Below are 23,491 nucleotides of genomic sequence, written 5' to 3'. Positions count from 1 at the left end.
AGTTAATGAGCAGTATGCAACCATTCTTTCCTGCAGGTGGTACATTTGTTACAGGTGAAGCTTGTTATTGACCTCGGCAACTTTGCCAGCGAGAATGCATCAAAAGCGGTCAAAGGCTTACAGCAGGATGTTTTCTCCTACCTTCGTATTGAGACACTCATGCATCTGAGTCCAGTTAATCCAGCTGCCAAGAAGGACTGGCAAAGTTATGCATCGAATAAATTGAAATAAATTGATATTATGAGTTACACAGACTGGAAAATATCTGATGGCCAAGTCATTAACTCACAAAAATAATTTTTAATGTTTTATTGGTTTAATGTCAATTTTTCTACGTTCTGAATGTGTGTGTGTGTATGCATGTATAAGGTGCCGAACTGGCAGAAACATTAGCACACTGAGTGAAATACTTAGCGGTATTTCATTTGTCTTCATGTTCTGAGTTCAAATTCTGCCGAGGTTGACTTTGCCTTTTTTTCCACTATTTTTTCCCCCTTGTTTCGCATTTATGTGCTTACTAGTGAATGATTTAATTAATAGTACTCTGTCCTTCGACCACCACCACCACCACCACCTGATGGTGGTAGTGGTGGTGAGGAGGAGGATAATGGTGGTGGTGGTGAGGATGGTAATGGTGATGACTAAGAGAACATCAACTGCCATCAAAGCAGTGATTGAAAAATAACTCATATTGCAATTACTGTTTTACTAGAATAAAAGCATCTGACTTTCTTTTAGCATGTGATGCTGGGTGATACTTGCTACTGATGAAGCCAAAAGAGGCAGAAATATGTCTATAGCAATATCACCATCGTTGCTGGCCAATTATTATCTGCTACTGATACATTTCTGTGTTTTTTAACACTATATGTCAATAAGAGGATACTATCTCAACATAAATACTACAGTTTGAATGATATATCTGCTTGAGTATAATACACAGATTGCTATTTTGAACTATTTCTGCTTCTATCACTAATGAATACACACACACACACACATATATGTATGTATATGTCTAAATCAATAAATTTTTCATGTTTTTTATGGTTTATTTATGTTTTTTTGTTTATTATTATTTTCTGCTGAGTGAAAAAACTTCTTCCAGTTAAATACTAGTGAATAATTTAATAGTGCTCTGTCCTTCGACCACCAGCACCACCACCACCACCACCACCACCACCACTTATCAACTGATGATGGTGGTGGTGGTGAGAAGGAGAAGGAGGATAATGGTGGTGGTGATGAGGATGGTGATGGTGATGACTATGATGATGATGGTATTGATAACGATGAAATGTGGTGGTTGTGGTGGTGGTGGTGGCAGTGAAGAGGAGGATAACAGTGCTGAGGATGGTGATGACTATGATGATGATGATGATGCCATGGTGGTGGTGAGGAGGAGGATAATGGTGGTGGTGAGGATGGTGATGGTGAGGATGGTGATGGTGATGTCTATGATGATGATGATGATGATGATGATGTGGTGATGGTGGTGGCATAAAAAAGTAAATGAGTGGAAATTTTACCAGTGAGCGTGTTAAATTATAAGGCACTAAAAGAGAATGACTCTCCTCAGACACAACAGAATATGCTTCAACACACGAACTCACATAAAGAATCTTGCAAACCAAATCCAAAATCAAAAAATGAATATAAAATGCCTTTAAAAATATTTCAACTCAATGAATTGATTATATTTTTTTAATTCCTATTAAAATATACATTAATATTAGGGAGTTTATTTGTTTAAAAGGTTATTAAATAGAGTTCAAAGTGATTTTAAAAGCTACAATAATGTATGTTAAAAATACAGGAGTGAAAAATATTTACACTTTTACCTTATATTACAATATTTTAGCTTAAAAGCCCTTATGAAAACAAAATGGAGACTAAGCATAGCTCTAATCTGCACAGACATATGGGGAAATGAGGGTGATGTGACATGGACAGATTGGTAGGTTCAGATAATTATCACTGCACAATTCTTATCTATGACTGGAACAACCTTTAATTAAGGACAGCCTCTTTAGTTCTCAAATTTCCAAAATTCCATTCTGTGGCTTTGATGGTAACATGAAATCTTGGTTACAACATCTCTCCAGATATTTTCTAATACAAGAGATGTTTTTTATGCAGATGTTGCAGTTTCTGGTTACTTTTTGGTACCTCTTCACATATTGTCTTTCTCTGTTCCCTTGCATCAGAGAATTGCCTCATCTCCAGTTGAAAAAGACATAAGAGAATTTTAGTGAAGTGATAGAAGTGTTGTGGTGAGAGTAAGACAGTGAAAGAGAAGAGAGTAAAGGAAGAGAGAGAGAGAAGGTGGTAGACTATTAGATGACGATTGATGATAATAAGATATATATAAATATATGTATTTGTGTGTGCCTATGTTCATGTATATTTATGTTTACATTTGTTAAATGGTGTGTTGAGTTACATTCGTTTGTGCCAAAAATGGCAACTTAAACTTTTCATAAAATAGTACTGAGATTGATTTGATCAAATACAAAACTTGGCTGCAGTCAAATTATGGAAACTACTAAAAGAATAACAGAATATGGTTTCTTTGTCTTTTCATTGAAGTATTTTCAGCACCTCTCCCTGTAGTCTTTTGACAAAAATGTATGCAACTTTCCCGCAATTTGTTGATGCGACAGTGCTGAGTTCTCTTTTTAAATTTGGCAGTAACTCATGTTGGAGATCAGCTCCAAATCTGTGCTATAATAGATAAAAAAAATAAATTAAAATGGATTCCACTTTTGTTAAAAAGATTAAGCAAGTATGTTAATAACATATAAATATTTATGCTTGTTGAATAATGGAAATGAATTAAAATTCAATTGAATTAAAGTTTTTATAACTGAAGAAGCACATAAGTGCTACATCAGTTATCAACATAAGCAGGAATATATTAATTCTTAAGTAATATTTAATTCTTAAAACCTGAACAAAAACTTAAGAGTAACATCATTATCTTTATATATATAAAACTGAGAATGTGTGTCTGTCTGTCTGTCTGTGTGTTTCCCTAAAACTTGAGAACTACACAACCAATTCCATTCAAATTTTACACATGCCTTACTTAGGGTTCATGTAGTTTCATGGGCAAAAAAAATGTTCAACTTCTTGCCTAGAGCGAACCCATAGCAATATCATATCTTCTCCACTATTTCAGTATTACGTGTTAAAAGTGAAACAAAAACGTTTCTCTATTTTATATCAGATACTTTCACTTTGACAATAAAAATAATAATAACAATTGAATTATATGTAGTAAGTAATAATTAAAATCAAACTAAAGTATAATATAATTGTAACATAACAAAAATAAAAATAGCAATTGGTATAAAATTGCATCAATGACTTGAACTTGAATAAGTGGTTTCACATGAATGGGAATAAACTAAAAATAAAATTACCGTGCAGAAATGGAATAGTCCAGATGGATAATAAAAAATTAAATTACAGAAAAGACTATTGTCTATAAAGTATACAATGTAGAGGAAAAAAAATATTTGAACACATGGAGGAAAGCACCTTTGAAAAGTGTCTTGGTGCGACTATGGAAGGTATCTAATCAGAGGCGGTAAATTCGCCACAATAGAAGCAAGGTTCGAGTCAACGGAGTGTGCAAGGGAGTACTCAACTCGAACTTGCAAAGAGGAAATATTCTATTTTTACCTTTATATCTGGGACGTAGGACGTCCCGGAAAAAAATTTTAAATGCCCCCACCCCTCCCGAAGTAGAGGTAGGCTGGATTGTAGCCACACTTCTATACAAGAGGGAGGACAAGATACAATTGATCGAAATTACAAGAGACGGGCTAACAATTCCAGTCTGTTATTTTTTTATAGCGGTTAAAAGAACACGAAAATATATTTAACATACATGCTCGGTTATGTTCGTTAGCATTCCAGAAAGTATATTTCTCTATGGCATTTATATAGGTGTAGTTAGGACTTACGTATAAAGATAACACTTAAGTAAGTTATGTGACGGTTTTATCATTATATATCCCTACTTTAAAAGCTAAATAATTTTATCTATTTCCAAATAGGAAACATAATAAGTAGCGTTGCATTAACCGTAAACAAACTAACTAGAAAATATACACTATAAAGCATCTAAAAAAGGAGTTGCTTGAAAAAATATTCTCACAAATACAATCAACAACGTTATTTGTGAGAACTTCATATAAACACACAATATTTTGGTAATGAAACAATAATAAAAAAAAAACACTCAATAAGTGATAAAAGCAGGGAGTGGCTTGATCTTCTTGCTCAACATTAAAGTTCCACTTAAAAATATCTCAGCATTTCAGTCAAAAGTTCCACTCAGAATGTTTAAAATATCTCAGCACATCAGTCAAAATAATTACACTTCAATCAAGTTGGACAGATTTCAAATAATAATACCAATGGCTAGACCTCATTATGTAATCTGCATCTAGTACAAATGACACCTAAAAACTAATAGAGTACAATATATTAGAAATGCAAAATTTCAAAATGAACTAACTAGCTAAGCAAAATACTAACACACACATACACACATCTGCTCTTTTTCATACTTGTTTCTCCATGCAATTGTGGATTACATGAATATATCATTGAGGCATCACTAAACTTTATTTATTTTTGAAGTCAGGGTTATCTTATTCCATCAAAAGTGTGAGGAAAAAGAAAAATGATAACAAAGTCAATGCGTGTAGCTCAATACTCTTTAGAGAAGCACAAATGTTCAAAACACAGATACATATGCAAGGTCTGATCAATAAGTATCCAGACAGTTGCTACATGCTAAAGCATGCAGAGTGAAGCCACTTTGCACACATTGACCTTGAACTCTAGCTCACTTACTCTGTTTACAGCAGTGCTTAGAAGGAAGGTGTGTAGAGTGTGATTGTCACATTGACCATGACAGAGAAAATTATCATGATGATACCTGTTCAGAGGTCTATGCAAAGTTGTGTATAAAGAGAAGTGTATGAGCCACACACAAGTATACGAGTGGTTCAGATGTTTCCAAGATGGCTGACAATATGTCGATATTGACGAACGTTCTGGGAGACTTGCAGTAAGCAGAATTGAGGAAAACATTGCAGACATGCATGCATCTGTGAGGGGAAATTAATGACTCACCAACCGTGAGTTATCAGAGGATATGCAGATTAGTTACCATTCAGTTCAGTTCATAATCATTAGATATTGGGGTATGAGATGCATGTCTGCCAAGTTTGTGCCAAAAACTGCTCTCAGACGACCAAAAAGATAACCTCAAGTTTCAGTTGTACAAGATCTCCTTGATTGTGTCGAGAATGATGAAAACTTTTTGAAAACTTTGCATAGGCCTCTGAGCAGGTATTGCCAAGATTTTGGCAAAATTTGATGCAGATTCTCTGCTCAACTTTCTCTGTCATGGTCAATGTGACAATCACATACTACACATCTTCCTTCCAAGCACTGCTGTAAACAGCAGAAGTGAGCTAGAATGTTAAAACTTAGTGTGCATGCACAGCAGAAATCAAGGTAAATTTGTGCCAAGCAGCTTCACTCTGTGTGCTTTAGCTTTGTTACTATTGGCAATAGTAATATGTAGACACATATATACTTGTATACACATACACACACACACATAAAGTTTCGATTTTCCAAATTCATTCACAAGGTATTTGTTGGTTTGGGGTTATACCAAGTAACCAGGCAGTGGGAGATAACCCAAGACCATGTGAAGTGAATTTCTTACCCTCACAGTCATACCTACACTTATTATGCATTGTATGTATGTATTAATGTACATACGTATATATGTATATGCTGTTGCTGCTGCTTCATCATCATCATCATCATCACCACCACCATCACCATCATCATTTAACTTCCAAGTTACACAGGTCAACAGGATCTGACAAGCTGAAGGACTGTGCCTAGCTCCAGTGACTGCTTTGGCTTGGCTTCTAAGGTTGCATGCATTTCTTAATACCAACCACTTTACAGAGTGAAGAGGATGTTTCTTTCCATGGAACTGGCAAATAACTCGCAAGACAAAAAAGCTGCCTTGAGTGAGTGGGGGTGTAGTAGAAAGGAAGGTAGCTTTATGTCAGATGTTAAGAGGATAAAATATGATAGAGGTGTCTTGCTATAGAGGAGATACTGGATACTTTGCATTACATATGGGTGTGTATGAGTGAGCTGGAAAAAGAGATAAAGATGGCAGTGATGAGGTAAAGATGGCAGTGATGAGATAAAGATGGCAGTTCAAGAAAGTGAATATAAGAGACCTCATATTTCAGTGAAATGTCAATTATCTCAGTCCTTTGTCATCACCTCTATGTGGTACAACATCTGGAGGATGGTCTTCACTACTTTATCCCATGTTTGCCTGGATTTTCCAAGTTCCATTCACATTTAACAGTTGGTACTTCTTTATGCAGCTGCTCCCATCCATATGCATCATATGAACATGTGCAATCTTCTTTCTTGCACACTACATCTGATTCTTTTTATGCCCAACTTTTCTCTCACCATATTTGCACTGTAAAACATGTGTACTGGTGTTGCTAGAAGACAGATTTTCATTGAAACATGTTATATCAAAAACATGGTTATATTCAAGTTTGATCTATTTTAATGAGGACTTTTCATATTTCCTTATGTATATGTAGATACAGCTTTCTGTGCATTTTACTTCTGTTCTATATTATCATGGGTAAAATGAAGATACATTACTGATGTATTGTTTTACAGCTCGATTACTTTCCTGTTGCTACACACATGTATATACTGTATGTATGTAAGTGTGTGTGCATGTTTGCTTGTTGGTGTCTGTATATTTTATGCTGTTTGTGTGTTGGATATGATTCATTTAATAGTGGGAACTTAAAATATAAGGGGTTGGAAAAATGTTGCAAAACATTTTATCTGATGCACTAACACTCCTACAAATTTGATGATTAAATATATATAATAATAATAATAATAATTGTGTACAGTGCTCAGGTGCACTACAACTCATCTAAAGTGTATATATAATCAGGTGTAGTTTCGGCGGATTTCGGAAAGCATGAAGGCCTTAAAGGATGCAGTGTCATGGCAGTCAACAACTGACGCAGGCAGTTTATTCCATGCTTCAGCAACTCTGAGCGTGAAAAAATGTTTCCGAAAGTCATGGGAGCTGTGTTGTTTTCTGACTTTGTAGGCATGTCCACTTTGTAGGCATGTCCACGTATATATATCATACTTGTTTCAGCCATGCAACTGTGGTCATGCTGGAACACCACCATGGTCTTTCTGATTTCTTCAATCTGGGATGTTTCACATCACCACTCCTGTATGTGCCTTTGTCCCAGCTGTTGGTGTATAAGGGAGTTTGATTCCACTGCTCCTGCCTGCACCTCATGTTGGGCTGTTGGTTCATCCGGTATTGTGGAGGGGAGGATGTTTAGTTCCTTTTTGAAGACCTCTACTTCCACCTTATGCAGATTTCTTAATTTTTATGGCACCGCATTGAAGAGCTGTGGGCCTTTGAACTCTAGTTTATTGCAGTACCTGGTCCTGAATTTAGATGGAGTGGATGGTACCTTTGGTACAATACAACAGCAGCCATTTCTGGCATTTGTATAATACTCAATGCCGAAATTAGGTACGAGCCCTTCTAGAGTTTTCCATACGTAGATTATTGCATATTTCTCACACCTTCATTCTCAGCCTATCCCTGTAGCTCATCCACTGCACTGTTTCTATCTTTTTAGTGTAGTGGTGTTAGTTTGGCACTATGTGGTGACAATAACCAGAAGTAGTAGTCCAGGCAGCTGAGAACAAAGGATCTCCACAGGGTCAACATAGTTTTTTTAGTCTCTTGTCTTGAAGGACCTCAGTATCCATCCTGCCAGTTATTTGCACTTTGCTGCCATCTTGGTAATGTGCATATAAAATTATACATCATTGCACATACTGATCCCCAAGTCTTTCATTACCGGTGACTCTGGGATTGTAGTGCCTTTGGATCCTGTATATGCAGGCTGTAGTGCATTTGTGAGTTGATAGTGCAGGGCTTGAAATTTTCCAGCAATAAACTGCATATCAAATTCAGGTCCTACTGTAAGTGTGTGATGTCATCTTGATTTTTTATTGCCGGCGATAATCTTGTATCATTGGCATAGCTAGTGACAGTGGCTGTCCAAGTGACTATGCTTGTCTAAGAGGGCTATTATGAACAGTAATGGCCCCAGAACAGTTCCCTGGGGGATGCCACTTAGGATTTCAGTCTCCTCAGTTGACTGCAACTACCTGACTGCTGTCTTTAAGGAAGTCATGCAGCCAAAGGGCGTGGATGTGTGAAGCTGAAAATGAACTCCAGTTAAAAGATGTAATTTTTCATACATAATGCAGAGGTATGATGAAAAAGGACTAAAGCAAATTAATCTCCATTATCTCCTCTATATTGAATTAAAATTTTATATACCTATTTGTAAAAATAAGGGAGTTATTAAAAATGAAAACTCCTCAGTGACTTAGTCCACCCTGTATACATATATTTATACATATACATTCATACACACACACGCATGCATACACACATGTGCACACACGCACACACACACACAGTGATAAAGTAGTGTGATCCAAAAATTTCTTGGTACAGGAAACTAGTAAGCATCAAGCATGAACATGGCTTGTATAGATGACAAAAAGCAGATGATACTTGATCAACAAAGTTTATTAACTGGCATATGTTATACACTTTGTCCCATATCAGAATAAATGGAAAATGTACTAGCAACAATATCTGTGTGATACCCTCCAGCCCCAAACCCATGCATAATGACCCTGTGGATTTTCTTCAGGCTGGGGGAGAAACTGGCACCTACTTTGACCACACTGCATTGGGTACACAGCTCTTTCCACCTAACAGGCCTAGAGATATGTCTATACCAGTGGACTATAACATAAGTGACAGGGGTGGTGCTGTTTACAATATCAATAGTAACAATACTCACCCTAACAACCCTGTTGGCTCATGCAACTCGGCCTATCATAATACTGATAATGGCAGCCCCACCCCTTTGCACCCTACATGCATATAACGAATGATTTTGTAACTGTAAATACATAATCTCCAGCACCTCGGACTATAAATGCCTTGCTGTAAACATTGTATACAGGTAACTACAAATGTATCTCAATATATTTATTGATTGCCTGCAGCATGAACTTCAAGGTGAGATTGCATAACCATTACTTTAGTTTTTGATTAGAAGCTAAGACTAATTGCACATCTTTGTCCAAGCTCATTCAGACTTTAAGGCAGGATGCATTTGATTATGACATTAAGTGGTTTATCATACAACATGTGAGCAGGTATACTAACAGATGTTCATTCTTTATCATGGAAATCTTACCAATTATGCAATGTAAAGATTGTATAAACCAGAATAGTAACCTAATTATGGAATGTCAACATTGATTATGCAAGACTTTCTTAAGATATAAACGATAATTTCCATTTTATAGCTGTCTACCCTCCTAATAATTTTACTTACTTTTCCTTCTTCTCACTAGCCCCATAGCTTTCTTAATTTTTCATATCTTACAGGTATTCTCTTATAGCTTTTGCATGTACCTTTAAGTCTTGCTGAATCTATACTCATAATGCACTACAGAAGCCAATGTCATGTAATTGTCCTGATTTGTGTATTGATATATTCTATATTCTACGTGTTTTGATAATTCCTTTATGTGCATTGATATATTTATATTAGCATGTGTGACCAAAAATGCTGACAGTTTTATTAATGATAGAAAATGGCATTATCAAAACAACATTGATAAATGTTAGCGATCAAGTAAATATATATATATATATATATATATATATATATATATATATATATATATATATATATATATATATAATATATATATATATACACACACACACACATGGAATCAAAGCACTTGGAAAATCAGATATGGTTGTAACGACTTGGTAAGAAATATAGGCCACATAATCTTTTACTTGTTTCAGTCATTAAACTGCAGACATGCTGCTTTGAAGAATTTTTTAAGTTGAATGTATCAACGCTAGTACTCCAGTTACTGGTGGTCTCTTTTGCCGAACTTCTAAGTTACAAGGATGTAAACGCACCAATGCTGGTTGTCAAGTAGTACTGGGGGACAAACACAGATACAAAGACACACCCACACATTATAAGTCCTGTTAACTTATTGTATATGTATTTATACGTCCATTAATATTTAAATATATATATATATATGTATGCGAATGTTTGCATACACAACAAAGGTGAATGTGCATATGTTTGTGAATATGCACGAATGTACGTATGTGTGTGTATGTGTGTGTGTATGTGTAGATGTTAATATAATTTTCCTGTACCTATATTGGTTTGCTGGTGAGAGGTTGAATGGAAATAAAATGGTAATACAACGATATAGGAGTTTCAGTGATGTGATGGTATGTTTAAGAAATGTACAGTGTTATTTGATTATATATCGTAGAATAATAACGTATTTTGACTATTTACAATTAATCTACTTGTATCTTAATTAATAGTATTTTCTGTTAACTTATTGTGTATGTATTTATACGTCCTTTGATGGGCAAACATGTATTTTGTATTTTATAATTTAATAAATATTTGAATAGAAACATAGTGGAAATGTAAAGATATAGAAATTTTTTTAGTGGTAGGATAATTTGTTTACGAAAAATACGGTGTTATTTTAATTATGTACCTTATGATAATTTACATTCTTCATCTGGGTATAAATGTATGTATGATTACATATACGAATTTATGAATATATGTGAGTGGATCTGTTTGTAAGCATGTATGTGTGTGTAAGTGTGGGCTAGTATCTCTCTTATGTTATGTTGTGATTTGGCTGTGTATGTGCGTATGTGCGCACGTTTGCAAGTGTGCGCGTGTGGATGTTTCTCAACTAACCAACCATAAAAAACAATTGTAATTTAAATTTAAAAGTATAAGCCAATCAAATTCCGGCGTTCGTTTCATAACTATTTCGGAAATTAATAATATATTAGTGTCACAATAGAAATTATTAATTCACATGCATCTGTGGAAATTAACACCATGTAAACTGATTGACTTGACTGCTTTTTTTGTATGTATGTGCAAATATTTAATGCCTGGCATAATACTGTGGTATTATGTTGGTCCCTAGTTTTGCTACTATATTGCTAATTATGTGATATATGTATTGTTTTATTAGTATTCATGTAATTAGAAATAAGAACAATGATATTGGTAGCATTAATGATATTGATAACAGTATTGATGTTAACATTAATGACTTTTTGTAAATTAATATAAGGTAATACTGACTCTATATATCTGCATTGAAGTATGAATATGTCTATGTTCTCTACGTTGTAATATCTTAATATTAAGTTGAAAAACATTGAATATGGAACATATATATATTTATTGATTTATATTATTTGTATTATTATGTATATGTATATGTGTATGTATAAGAGTATGAGTGTATGCACTCATATATATATGTAAATGATTTATTATGGGTATGTACCCACACTTATATGAGTATATATGTAATTTGGTTTATACTTTAGAATCTCCGAAGAGGCCTTAGGATATTTTTGTAAATGTCTCATTTATAACTTCATATTGACATACTACACATGGCTAATATAGGTAAAATGAGACATACTTATCTGCATGGCCGAAACAGCTGTAAGATATAGTGTATATTTATATTTATATCTATTTATATTTATTTTTTATATCCTCTTATAATGATTGTACTTATCGTATTGTATTACTCATTCATGTACGCTGTTTTGTTATATATCTTTATGTTTAACCTTAATGTTCTTATGAAGTGGTTTAATAAAGTATGTAATTGGGTATTATCTGGTAGTTGATAAATGATTTAGTTGTATTTCTCCATTTTCTTATTTTGTATTATTAATTTATGGTAAAAATAATTTTACCTTTGCCCATTTGCATCGCAATTCTTAACATTTATGTATTAACTTTGTTGGGTACTTCACTAGCAGTATATTGGATATATGTTATCCCATGGAGGGTTGAATTTGCAACCCCTATCGCAATTTGTATATATATATATATATATATATATATATATACATAATGGGCTCCTTTCAATTTCCATCAAGGCTTTGGTTGGCCTGGCGCAACAGTAGAAGACACACGCCCAAGGTACCATGTAGTGGAACTGAACCCAGAATCATGATTGGGAAGCAAGCTTCTTTTATTCATTAAATTGGCCACAAGGGCCTTACAAAGAAAGGAAGCTGTGGGCTGGACAAGGACATAATGAGATGAAATGATAGATGATATGATAATAATGGGGGCAACAGCAATGCCAGCCGATTGCTGTTTACCCGAGCACAATGTTCTTTATAACTATCATATTGAGGTAACAAACCTCTTACATAGTAAAACATTAAGGAGGCAATAGACCTCTTACATTTATGACAATAAACCTCTCACACAAGTCCTCTTACATTTGTGACAATAAACCTCTCACACAAGCCCATTATAAATCAATGGAACTGTTTCCGGAGGGAAAAGCAATCTTTCAGGATGGTAATGCATCAATTCACACAGCTAAAGTTTTTACTGAATGGCATGAAGAACATTCTAGTGAAGTTGACCATCTTATCTGGCCACCACAGTCTTAATATTATTGAACATTTATGGTGCATTTTAGAAAAACAAGTAAGGAGTCAATATCCTCTGTCACCATCACTACAAGAACTGGAGACTGTTCTCCAGCCTTCATCAGGTGTCTTGGGGAAATTTCAAACCTGGGTTCTCATTCCTAAGATATTTTTCGATGTTGTTGTTGTTATTATTATTATTATTATTATTATTATTATTATTATTATTATCATTATTCAGGTCACTGCCTGGAATCGAACTCGGAATCTTGGGATTAGTAGCCCATGCTCTTAACCACTACGCCATATGCCCTTGGGCATGCTTCACCACCTCATCCCATGTCTTCCTAGGTCAACCTCTTCCACAGGTTACTTCCACAGTTAGGGTGTGGCACTTCCTCACACAGCTGTCCTCATCCATATGTAACACGTGACCATACCAGTGCAGTCATCTCTCTTGGACACCACATTTGATGCTTCTTATGTCCAACTGTCCTCTCAGGGCACTCACACTCTTTCATGTATGCACACTGACATTACACATCCAGCAGATCATACTAGCTTTATTTCTTTCAAGACTATGCAAGTCCCCAGCAGTCATGGTCCATATTTCACTGCTTATTGCATGGTAGTTTGCCTACATGCATCATACAGTCTACCTTTCATCCTGAGTGAGAGGCCCTTAGTTGCCAGTAGAGGTAGGAGCTCCCTGAACTTTGCCCAGGCTATTCTTATTCTAGCTGCTACACTCTCGGGGCATCCACCCGCCACTACAGACTTGATTGCCTAGGTAGCAGAAGTTATCAACTACTTCTAGTTTGACCCCCCTGGCATATGATGGAATCTGTTTTCTGTACATCTTTAGGGTTTATTGCCCCTGTGCATCTGCCACATACAAAAACTCTTCCCAGTTAACCTTCCTTTGATATTGCTGCACCTTTTATGTGTCCATAGCTTACACCAAGTACATCACATGGAATTTCTACTCACGCCTTTTCTACAGATCAAGCGTGGTTGATGCCAGTCCCACTGGACTGGCTCCTGTGCTGGAGGCATGTAAAGAGCACCATATAATTGTGGTTGATACAAGTGCCGGCTAATTGTCCTGTGCCGGTGGCACGTAAAAGCACCGTCGAGCATGGTTGTTGCCAGTGCCACCTGACTGGCTCCCGTACCAGTGGCATATAAAAAGCACCCACTATACCCTCAGAGTGGTTGGCGTTAGGAAGGGCATCCAGCTGTAGAAGCCTTGCCAGATCAGATTGGCACCTGGTACAGCTCCCTGGCTTGCCAGTCCTTAGTCAAACCATCCAACCCATGCCAGCATGGAAAGCAGATGTTAAATGATGATGATGATATATATACATATAATAATAATAATAATAAACTGAGTTAAGGAATGGAGCAGATAATATCCGGGTTACATAAATAATTGACTGAAAATGTTTCTTTTTCAAAATTCAAGCTTCGTTTTTCACAAATCCACTTGCTGTGTTTGATTTTTCCTTCATTGTTTAAAGTACAATGAAGGGGGAAGAATGGGGTAAAATTTTTTTTCAGAACACAGAAGAGGATAAAATGACAGAAAATTACAAAAAAGAAAAAATCATTTATGTGGTTATTACTGTTCCAAAGCCATGATGAGTGTTTGTGTGTGTATATGTGTGCATGTGTGGTGTGGTGTATGTGTGTGCGTGTGTGTGGTGTATGTGTGTGTGGTGTGTGTATGTGTGTGAGAGAGAAAGAGAGAGAGGGGGTAGTAGAGATATCAACATTTAAAAGACATGGATTTTAAAAATACTTCTTTTAAAACAGCTTCTCTTCATTGCTTTGTAATACATAAAAAAAAAAGAGGGGAAACCCTGACAAAAACAGGGAAATTCAAACAGCTATTTCTGAAAGTCTGCTTTTTCTAGTTTCCAGTAAGAGTATGTGGGTTACTATGAGTAATATTTACTGTATTTTTGACTTTGGAGAGAATATATTTTTTACAAATGTTCAGTACCTTACCAAAACAATATCAGCAGAGTAAAGACTATTCAATATGTCATTGGCGACGGGTGTTATACCTGCAGACTGGAGAACAGCGATAATCTGCCCAATTTTCAAGAAAGGGTGCCGCGAAGACCCGCTTAACTACTGACCGGTTTCCCTTACATCAATAATCAGCAAGATGTTCGAAACCATCCTTAAGAAAAGTATGATGCTCCACCTCCTAAACACAGCCTCGATCACTGATTCCCAACACGGCTTCGTGCCGAAGAGATCATGCTTCACCAACTTACTAGTAATGGAAGAATTGGTGATGCGCATCCTCGATGATAGTGATGCTGTTGACATCGTTTTATTGGACTTTGCCAAAGCTTTTGACTCGGTAAACCACCGCCTACTACTTGTCAAGCTTCAAGCATATAGTTTCCATCCGGATATTGTACGATGGGTTGGTGCCTTCCTCTCAGATCACTCCTTCCAAGTTCAAGTTAATGGTTCGCGGTCCGACGTCTCCAGTGCGAGCAGTGGCGTGCCTCAAGGTTCAGTGCTTGGGCCCTTGTTGTTCTTAGTCTTCATAAATGACTTGCCCGACGACCTCACGCAACACACCCTTCTATTTGCCGACGATATCAAACTGGTCGCTCCTCGCGGTAGTATAGAGGATCTTCGTTGATGCCTCCACCAAATTTGGAAGTGGTCTAACGATTGGGACCTGTGTCTGAACGTGTCAAAGTGCTGTCATCTGCCTGTCGGCTCTACTCCTGCAACTCAACTTGATTTCGAGCCGGGTCGTCTGCTGCTGGAAGGACCGATCAGGTAAAGGACCTGGGTATCTTGGTGGATTCCTCCTTTTCGCCTTCGGCCCAGTGCGTCCATGCTGCCAACAAAGCGCGCGGAGTTCTGTTTTTGATTCGACGGTCATTCGGAATGCTCACAGCAGCCATATTCCTACCACTCTATGTCATGCTGGTGAGACCCATATTGGAGTATGGGATTCAAGCCTCTTCTCCTTATCTCCTCAAAGACATACAGCATCTCGAAAGAGTCCAGAGGCTGGCTACCCGCATGGTTCATGGTCTCAAAAATTTGTCCTACGAAGAAAGGCTGAGGACGCTCGACCTTTATTCTCTTGAAAAACGCCGCCGCCGTGGTGATCTCATTCTCACCCACAACATCATAAGCGGGAAGTGTAACCTCTCGAAAGAGCTGTTCTTCACTCCTGCTCCGGAGCGTCGGCTGCGGGGTCATTCCGAAAAACTCTACCTGCGACGATTTCATCTCAATCGAAGGAGAGGAGCTTTCTCCGTCCGGGTTGCGGATCCGTGGAACAAGCTGCCAGACGAGATGGTGAAGATGCCGACGACCGCTTTGTTTAAAGCCTCCCTGGACCTCAAGTGGCCTGAACTCTTTACATGAACACCACCCTGTACTTAACTCCATGTCCCCCTACATGGCCTTGCTATTTGCTTTTGAGCCAAATTAACTAACTAACTAACTAACTAATGCAGTAAAATCTATGATATATTCAGAACACTATTTCAGAAAATTATTACTGTTCACTATGAGCATATAAAAGATAAATTTAGGTGGGGCAAAATGGGTAAGACAAGACAAGGATATGTAACATTGAGGGCTATGTGACTTTCCTATCAGCCTCCACCCCCACCACCAATAGCTAGATGTTTGGGGCAATTGCCCTCCACTCTGGATACATGGGCAACTACTACTCCAGCTTCAAGTCCCAAACAAAATCCAACAGTACATTTTTATCTCAGCTTATCCATAAACTCAAGAACGGTTCAATTTCTTACTCATAAGTGGTCCATAGTCACTCACACTAAAACATACTCCGGCTATAATAAGTGCAATCTCTGCAGAGCCAAAATCTTAGCTATTATGCAATCTACAGATTGTCTCAACGAATGCCACAGTATAACTTTTACATGCAAACATCGATTACACAACCTATTCTCAAAATACAAATAACACCTCCCTTCTTCCTGCCATCTTAGACATTCCTTCTTATATACCCTCACAACCACTAAATATTAAATCATCAATATATTCCCACTATTTTCACTATAACCCCTTAATTCTTGTTTATATCTAGCTTTATCTTTCCTTACTATTTATACAATTTAATTTCTCTTTTCTGCCTGCCTCCACACCCTTCTCCACCCCACCTTCCTATACTTACAAGTACTTATGCCTACATACACCTCTACTATTTCATACAGTACAAATGCTCATGCACAACAATATACATTCTTTAATTCTTAGATTGTAGTATCCTTTCTCATTTTCTTTAGACTTTCATATTTACTACTACACCAACACTTCAAGCATATTTTTCTCCCTCAAGACCATAAATGCTCTCTCTTTTCCATCCACATCCTTTCAAATACCAATCTAGCATTTCTCTTTGACTCTTTACTTAAATTCCTTACGACTCTCCCATTCCCTTACGTTTTGTTGTGTGGATGCCCCCAGATAAGTAGGCTAGTCCAATACGTATAAATAGTGGACATGATAGCTAGTCGTAGAAGTGTCGCATAGAGCGAGCCAGAGATGTCAGTAGACTAGTCGTCAAGTTGTCAGAAGCGAGAGTTCAGTAGTTGAGTAGAGGTACATTATTGGCGAAGGCACGCCATCCGAACGTGAGATATAACAATGGCGACAAGGTTTCGAATAGTACCAAAATGGAAGAGTTACTGAAAGCAGTTGTCAAACAACAAGAGCAGCAACAGCAGCAATAGCAGATGTTAACAGAATTGTTACTGCAGTTGAGAAATACGACAGAATCATTTTCAGCGGATGGTGTCACAAATTCCATTGAAAAATTTCACTACAAACTGGATGAAGGAACTACTTTTACTGCATATTACAGACGATTCGAAGACATATTCCAAGAGGAATGCAAGGGATGGTCTAGTGAAAGGAAGGTAAGACTTCTTTTGCGAAAGCTTGCCCCTCCAGAACATGAAAGTTTTTGTAACTTTATTTTGCTGAGAAAGCCCACAGAATTGTGTTTTGGTGAAATGATAAATATTTTGACTAATATTTTTAGTGAGAAAAGTTTGCAGTTTAACATTCAGTGGGAATGTTTAAATTTAAAGAAAAGCGAGTCCAACAATCTTGTAATATATGCTGATATGATTAATAAGGCTTGCAAAAGGTTTAAGCTGGAAGAATTAACACCAGATATGTTCAAGTGCCTAATATTCGTTAAAGGGCTAGTGGCAATGGAAGACGTGGAAATTAGAAAAAGAATATTATCAAAGTTGAATCAAGATGTGAAACTAACTTTGCAGAAAGTGGCTGAGGAATGCTAACAAATAATAAACCTTCGAGATGATACAAGAAAATTAGAAGACAATGATAAGAATGTACAAATGTGTAAAGAAAGTACAGACAGAAGAAAATATATAAATTCAAAACAGTGCTCTGGTTGCAGACACCGATATTTGAGGAAAGATTGCCCCTTTAAAGATAAAACACGTTTTAAGTGTGATAAAATTGGGCATATACAGACGAAATGCTGGCCGAAGACAATTGTAAAACCAAAGAACATCTACTCAACAAAAGTAAATTATACCATACAAAATCAAAAATTTGTGTTGGTAAAAATAAATGGTTTTCAGACTGATATGCAATTAGATACCAGTTCAGACATATCGATAATAAATATGGCAACATGGTGTAAGATAGGTAGGTCGGTGTATAAAAAAACTACTAGGATAGCTCTCGGTGTTCAATTCTTGGGCAAAATTTCACCAGAAATAAAACTTACAAACATGATGCGGAAAAGTAAACTAATGGTATCTAAGAATACAATGAATCTGTTTGGGACAGATTTAATGGAAGAATTCGACTTGTGAGATCTACCACTGAATACACTATGTAATAAGGTGAATGTGTCACAGTCCATGTCAGAAAAAGTATTGGAAAAATTGAAATTAAAATTGAAAAAGATGTGTTTTCGAAAGAACTCAGTGCATGTAAAAAAATCAAAGTAAAGTTTGAGTTGAAAGAAAATGCAGCACCAGTGTTCAAACCTTTTGCAGCGTTAAATCAAGTTGAGAAGGAATTAAAAAGATTGGAAGACATGGAGGTAATTGAAAAAGTTGACTACCCTGAGTGGGTGGCTCCTACTGTATATATAAAAAAAGAACAACAAAATAAGAGTATATGTGGACTTCTTAACTAGTCTTAATGATTGTTTAAAAAATTACAATTATCCACTTCCAAACCCAGAAGAAATATTTGCCAAAATATGAGGAACCTTTTGAAGACACAGTGATTGAATCATTAAAACTAAATGGAGCTGAAGAACATTTTGTGCAATGTAGTACATGATTTGCTGGTAATGCTGGAACAAATTAAATTGGAATCAGGAAAAGATAGGTTCAAAAACAAGATTTTTTTAAATGTTGAGTAACATGAAAAATATAAATGAGCGGGACGCAGGTTCAAAGCACTATTCAGTATGTGACGAGGTATTACTATATGCACAAAGAGTGGTAATAATTGAAAGCGTTGCAATACAGACTTCCATGTAGAACATCCAGGGATTGTCCGGATGAAGAGTCTCATGAGTAGTTACGTTTATTGGCTGAATATGGACAAGCAAATTGAGAGACTGGTAAAACAGTGTAGGGGATGCACTATGGCAGCAACGGTGTCCCTAGTGCAGATTCAACTGTGGCCAAAAACTGATTCGGCATGGTTTAGGCTGCATGTAGATTTCACAGGACTAATAAATGGCTCTCATTACATCATCATGGTGGATAGCTATTCCAAATGACCTGAAGTGCGTAAATGTTCAAGGCCAACCATAAGTGTGATGATTGACTTCTTGGAAGAATTATTTGCTTGTTATGGGGTGCCAGATACGATCGTGTCAGATCGTATACCATTGTATACAATTCACAGAGAAGGAATTTGAAAGATTCTGTAAGTCAGTTCAAATGAAGCATGTGTTAACTCCGCCATACCATCCAAGGTCAAATGGGTTAGCGGAAAGATTCATCGACACATTCAAGAGAGCTTTAAGAAAGACCAGACGGGATACCCTTGAAGATACAAAGATGACAAAGATTTTGCAGATGTATAGAATAACACTGAATCCAAATGCAGAGTTGGGTAAGTCACCCATAGATTTGATGTTTTCCAGAAAATTTCATTCTATTTTTGATAAATTGTTGCTGAGTAGGAAACAGAAAACAGAAAATTCGGGAAGAAGAAAGAAATTTTTTAACACACGTGATGAAGTGTATTTTAAAATATATAGAAACGGGAAACAGGACTGGGAACAAGGAAGTATAACTGAACTGGATGTCTAGGTAATGTGATGTACATGGTAAAAGGACGAAAATATGAACACAGAAGGCATATAAACCAATTGCAAAAAAAGATATACCAAAAATCAAGAGAGGTGAGAGGAACTAATGGATATATGGTATGATTTGTTCGAGGTCCCAGAACCACAAGCAGAAGCAGAACCAACACAGGTCAAGCAGGAAGAGAAAACCTACAGAAATGATGGAAATTAATGCTAAGAGAAAAATATATGCCAGTTTCTCACCAAGGAAATAAAATTGATAAATTCAGATTTAGAAAAAAAAAACTCTCAAAAGGGGGAGGTGTTGTGTGGACACCCCCAGATGATAAGTAGGCTAGTCCAATACGTATAAATAGTGGATGTGATAGCTAGTCGTAGAAGGGTCGCATAGAGTGAGCCAGAGCCACCAGTAGACTAGATGTCGAGCTCTGTTGAGTTGAGTCGTCGGAAGTGTGAGTTCGGTAGTAGAGTAGTTATTGATGAAGGCATGCTATCCAAATGTGTGAGATAACATGTTTTTTAATTCTTTTTCTTATTACTATATTCCTTTCTTTCTTACACTCTTCACAATATATTCTCCACTCCAACAGTGCTCTCTGATTGAATCGTTCATGTACCGTCTTCTTACAATAATGTAAACTTCATTTAATCAAGATACCTTTGGCCTGAAGAGCAACCTGCAGTATACACCTTGCTTGGATATTTACTACTTCCGAGATTCCACTTGCTATAAAACATATGTAGCCCAGATATTATCTACTCCTTTCCTTAACTCTTGTATTTTATTTGCATACCTGGCAACCCTACCTGTTTGCCATGAAATATAAAACCTTTTTTCAGCTTACCATACTTCGATACAGAAAAAAATCCACAACCTTCCACCTCATTAAACCACTATTGTTCTTGAAAGTTGTTTTTTATATTTTCTATGGTTTGCTTGGAGCTAACCTTCTTCCTACACCTCAATCCTTGGATCTTACATTTATATATATAAAAGTATTCACCTTTCTATATATATATATATATATATATATATAAACATCTATATACATAAATTTGTAATGGTGTCTGTCTCTGTGTATGTTTGGGGTTACTCTAACTCCTCTCACACCATCCAACCGATTTTAATGAATTTTGGCACATAGGTAGATCACATGCCCTGAAGTTAAAATAAGGCCAGAATTTTTCAAAAGCTCGATAATGCTCAGTTGGTATTGATTTTTGTGAGCTCAATCGGGCGTTGAATGGAAATTCCCATAATGATGTTATTTTTCCTGCAGCTTTTGCACTGATTTTGATGAAAATCAATGAGTGAGCGAGGCTCATGGAAGTGAGTTGATGTCAGTATATGGCGTTGACAAAAAATCGCTAATTGCACCAGAGCAGTGGTTTTATAAAATCAATAGGCTTTTTGTATGCAAATACCCATAGGGATTTTATTTTTGGCTGTAACTTTTATAATTTCATGTAAATGGTCACATGGATTCTATTTTATGATATAACCATAACACTTTTCTTCAGATTTTCTGAGATTGGACACACTGATCAATTTTGTACAGAGGGTGGCATTAAGGGGAGAGAAATAAACAAACATCACTCTCAATGGGTCGAGGTACACCCAAAAGTTTGACTGCGATTTCAGATGGTCCAGTATGTAGGAGTATGTCAAAAGCGTTAACCAGGTAAAATCCCTGCCGAACCAGATGTAACATCTTAAAGGCACAGAGAATGTAGAAAATTTCAATACAAGGTCAGAGGTGTGCTTAACTTCAATACAGAAAACACAAGCAACGCCGGGTCCAACAGCTAGTATATACACATATGTATGAAGGTGGTATCAAAAAGTTTCTGGACTAGTTCTGTAGCATGTCATCAGATGCTAGGACTTGGTTGCATATGCAGTGAGAGCTAGTAGTGACCTTCATGAGGCAGTGTGTGAAGTGACATTACTTCACAAGTTGTGAAATTTGTGTTTTTGTGATCACATGTATGTGATTTTCTCATAGACAGGAAGTAGGAACAAAGTCAATGTAAAATTTTGCATTAAACTTGGGAAGTTTGTTACAGCGACATTGAGCATGTGTCAGCAAGGCAATAGGTTGTACGCAATCTTTCAAGTGCCATGGGTGCTTCAAAAACAGAACATCCCTGGAAGACAATGAGCAATCTGGAAGATCTGCCACAAGTGTCACCACTGGAAATGTGGAGAAAATTCATCAGCATGTGCATGAGGATTGTTGGAGGACAATCAATGACATTGTTGATGTTGTTAGTCTGTCTGATATGAGGTGGTATCAAAAAGTAGGAACTTTTTGTTATCTCTTATTATAAAAGGCAGATTTTATCTGCCTCCCTTTGTATCTTATAGAAATCTACAATATAGGATTTCTTCAATTACAATTTACCTAGCATTTTTAAGAGTTGAATGCATCGGGTCGTGCCATAAATGTATTTATATATTCATCTATACACACATGTATGTATAATGTGTGTGTATATATTTCCATAGAGGTAACCATTCACTCCATACAAAGTTTTTTAGGACGAAAATAAGATCTAAAGTTATCTCTAAGAAAAAGAAAGATCGCCCAAAAGTGTATATAGATATTTAAATGTATTTATATATTCATCTATACACAGATGTATGTATAATGTGTGTGTATATATTTCCATAGAGGTAACCTTTCACTCCATACAAAGTTTTTTAGGACGAAAATATTTATATATAAAAGAAAGGCTGTGTGTCTGTCTACTCCGATTTAGATTCCTAACTACTCCCACATTTTGCAATGCAGTTTAACCAAAACCGGGTATCTTATAGTCGTGATTCATATCGAGCCCTTCTGGGTATTAGCGCGCGTCTACGATGAGTCTATGATTTTACAAATAATTTACCATCATTTTTTTCCATTTTAATGCATATTTTTTTTAATAAAGGGAAGTAACTCTCAAACTTCACACCAATATGCGTGCTCATATGCGACGTAATATCACATCAGCAGCATTTCCTCACACCCTCCTTGCACTTGGCGAAGGCAAAATACCAGGGGATGAAAATGGTAATATTGCCATCGATTCCATTTGTACCATTGTTAAGACGCCTTCTGATCTCAGAGATGCAGTGTTCCCAGATCTACAAGCTAATTATCAGAATATGGATTGGATTGGCAAAAAGGCTATACTGGCCCCGAGGAATAAAACTGTTCACCATATTAATGATGAAATGCTAAAACTCATTCCTGGGGAAGTCTATGTATATCAGTCTATCGATACAACTCCTGACCCAGAGGACATCATCAACTATCCAATAGAGGTACTCAATTCCTTTGAGCACCCCGGACTACCACCACACTTTCTCAAACTTAAAGTTGGTGCCCCTATAATGCTCATCAGAAATTTGGTTCCCCCAAAACAATGCAATGGCACACGTTTTATCGTTAAGTCCTTATCTCCCA

The 23,491-nt window shown here is 36.6% G+C and overlaps 1 protein-coding gene across 3 annotated transcripts in view; it reads right to left on the bottom strand.

Moving 5' to 3' along the window:
- Positions 1-1,690: 1,690 nt before the first annotated feature.
- Positions 1,691-23,491, bottom strand: part of LOC115217457 (glucoside xylosyltransferase 1) — a 108,998-nt gene continuing 87,197 nt past the window's right edge. For 2 of the 3 annotated variants that reach the window (XM_029787162.2, XM_029787160.2), the window contains one exon: positions 1,691-2,724. In XM_029787162.2, the coding sequence (XP_029643022.1) occupies positions 2,708-2,724 (17 nt within the window). In that variant the 3' untranslated portion in view covers positions 1,691-2,707. The remainder of the gene's footprint in view (positions 2,725-23,491) is intronic. The other variant, XR_005001289.1, reaches the window with a different exon arrangement.

This window comes from Octopus sinensis, linkage group LG11, assembly GCF_006345805.1.
Source record: "Octopus sinensis linkage group LG11, ASM634580v1, whole genome shotgun sequence".
NCBI lineage: Eukaryota > Metazoa > Mollusca > Cephalopoda > Octopoda > Octopodidae > Octopus > Octopus sinensis.
This window is presented reverse-complemented; position numbering and strand designations above follow the sequence as displayed.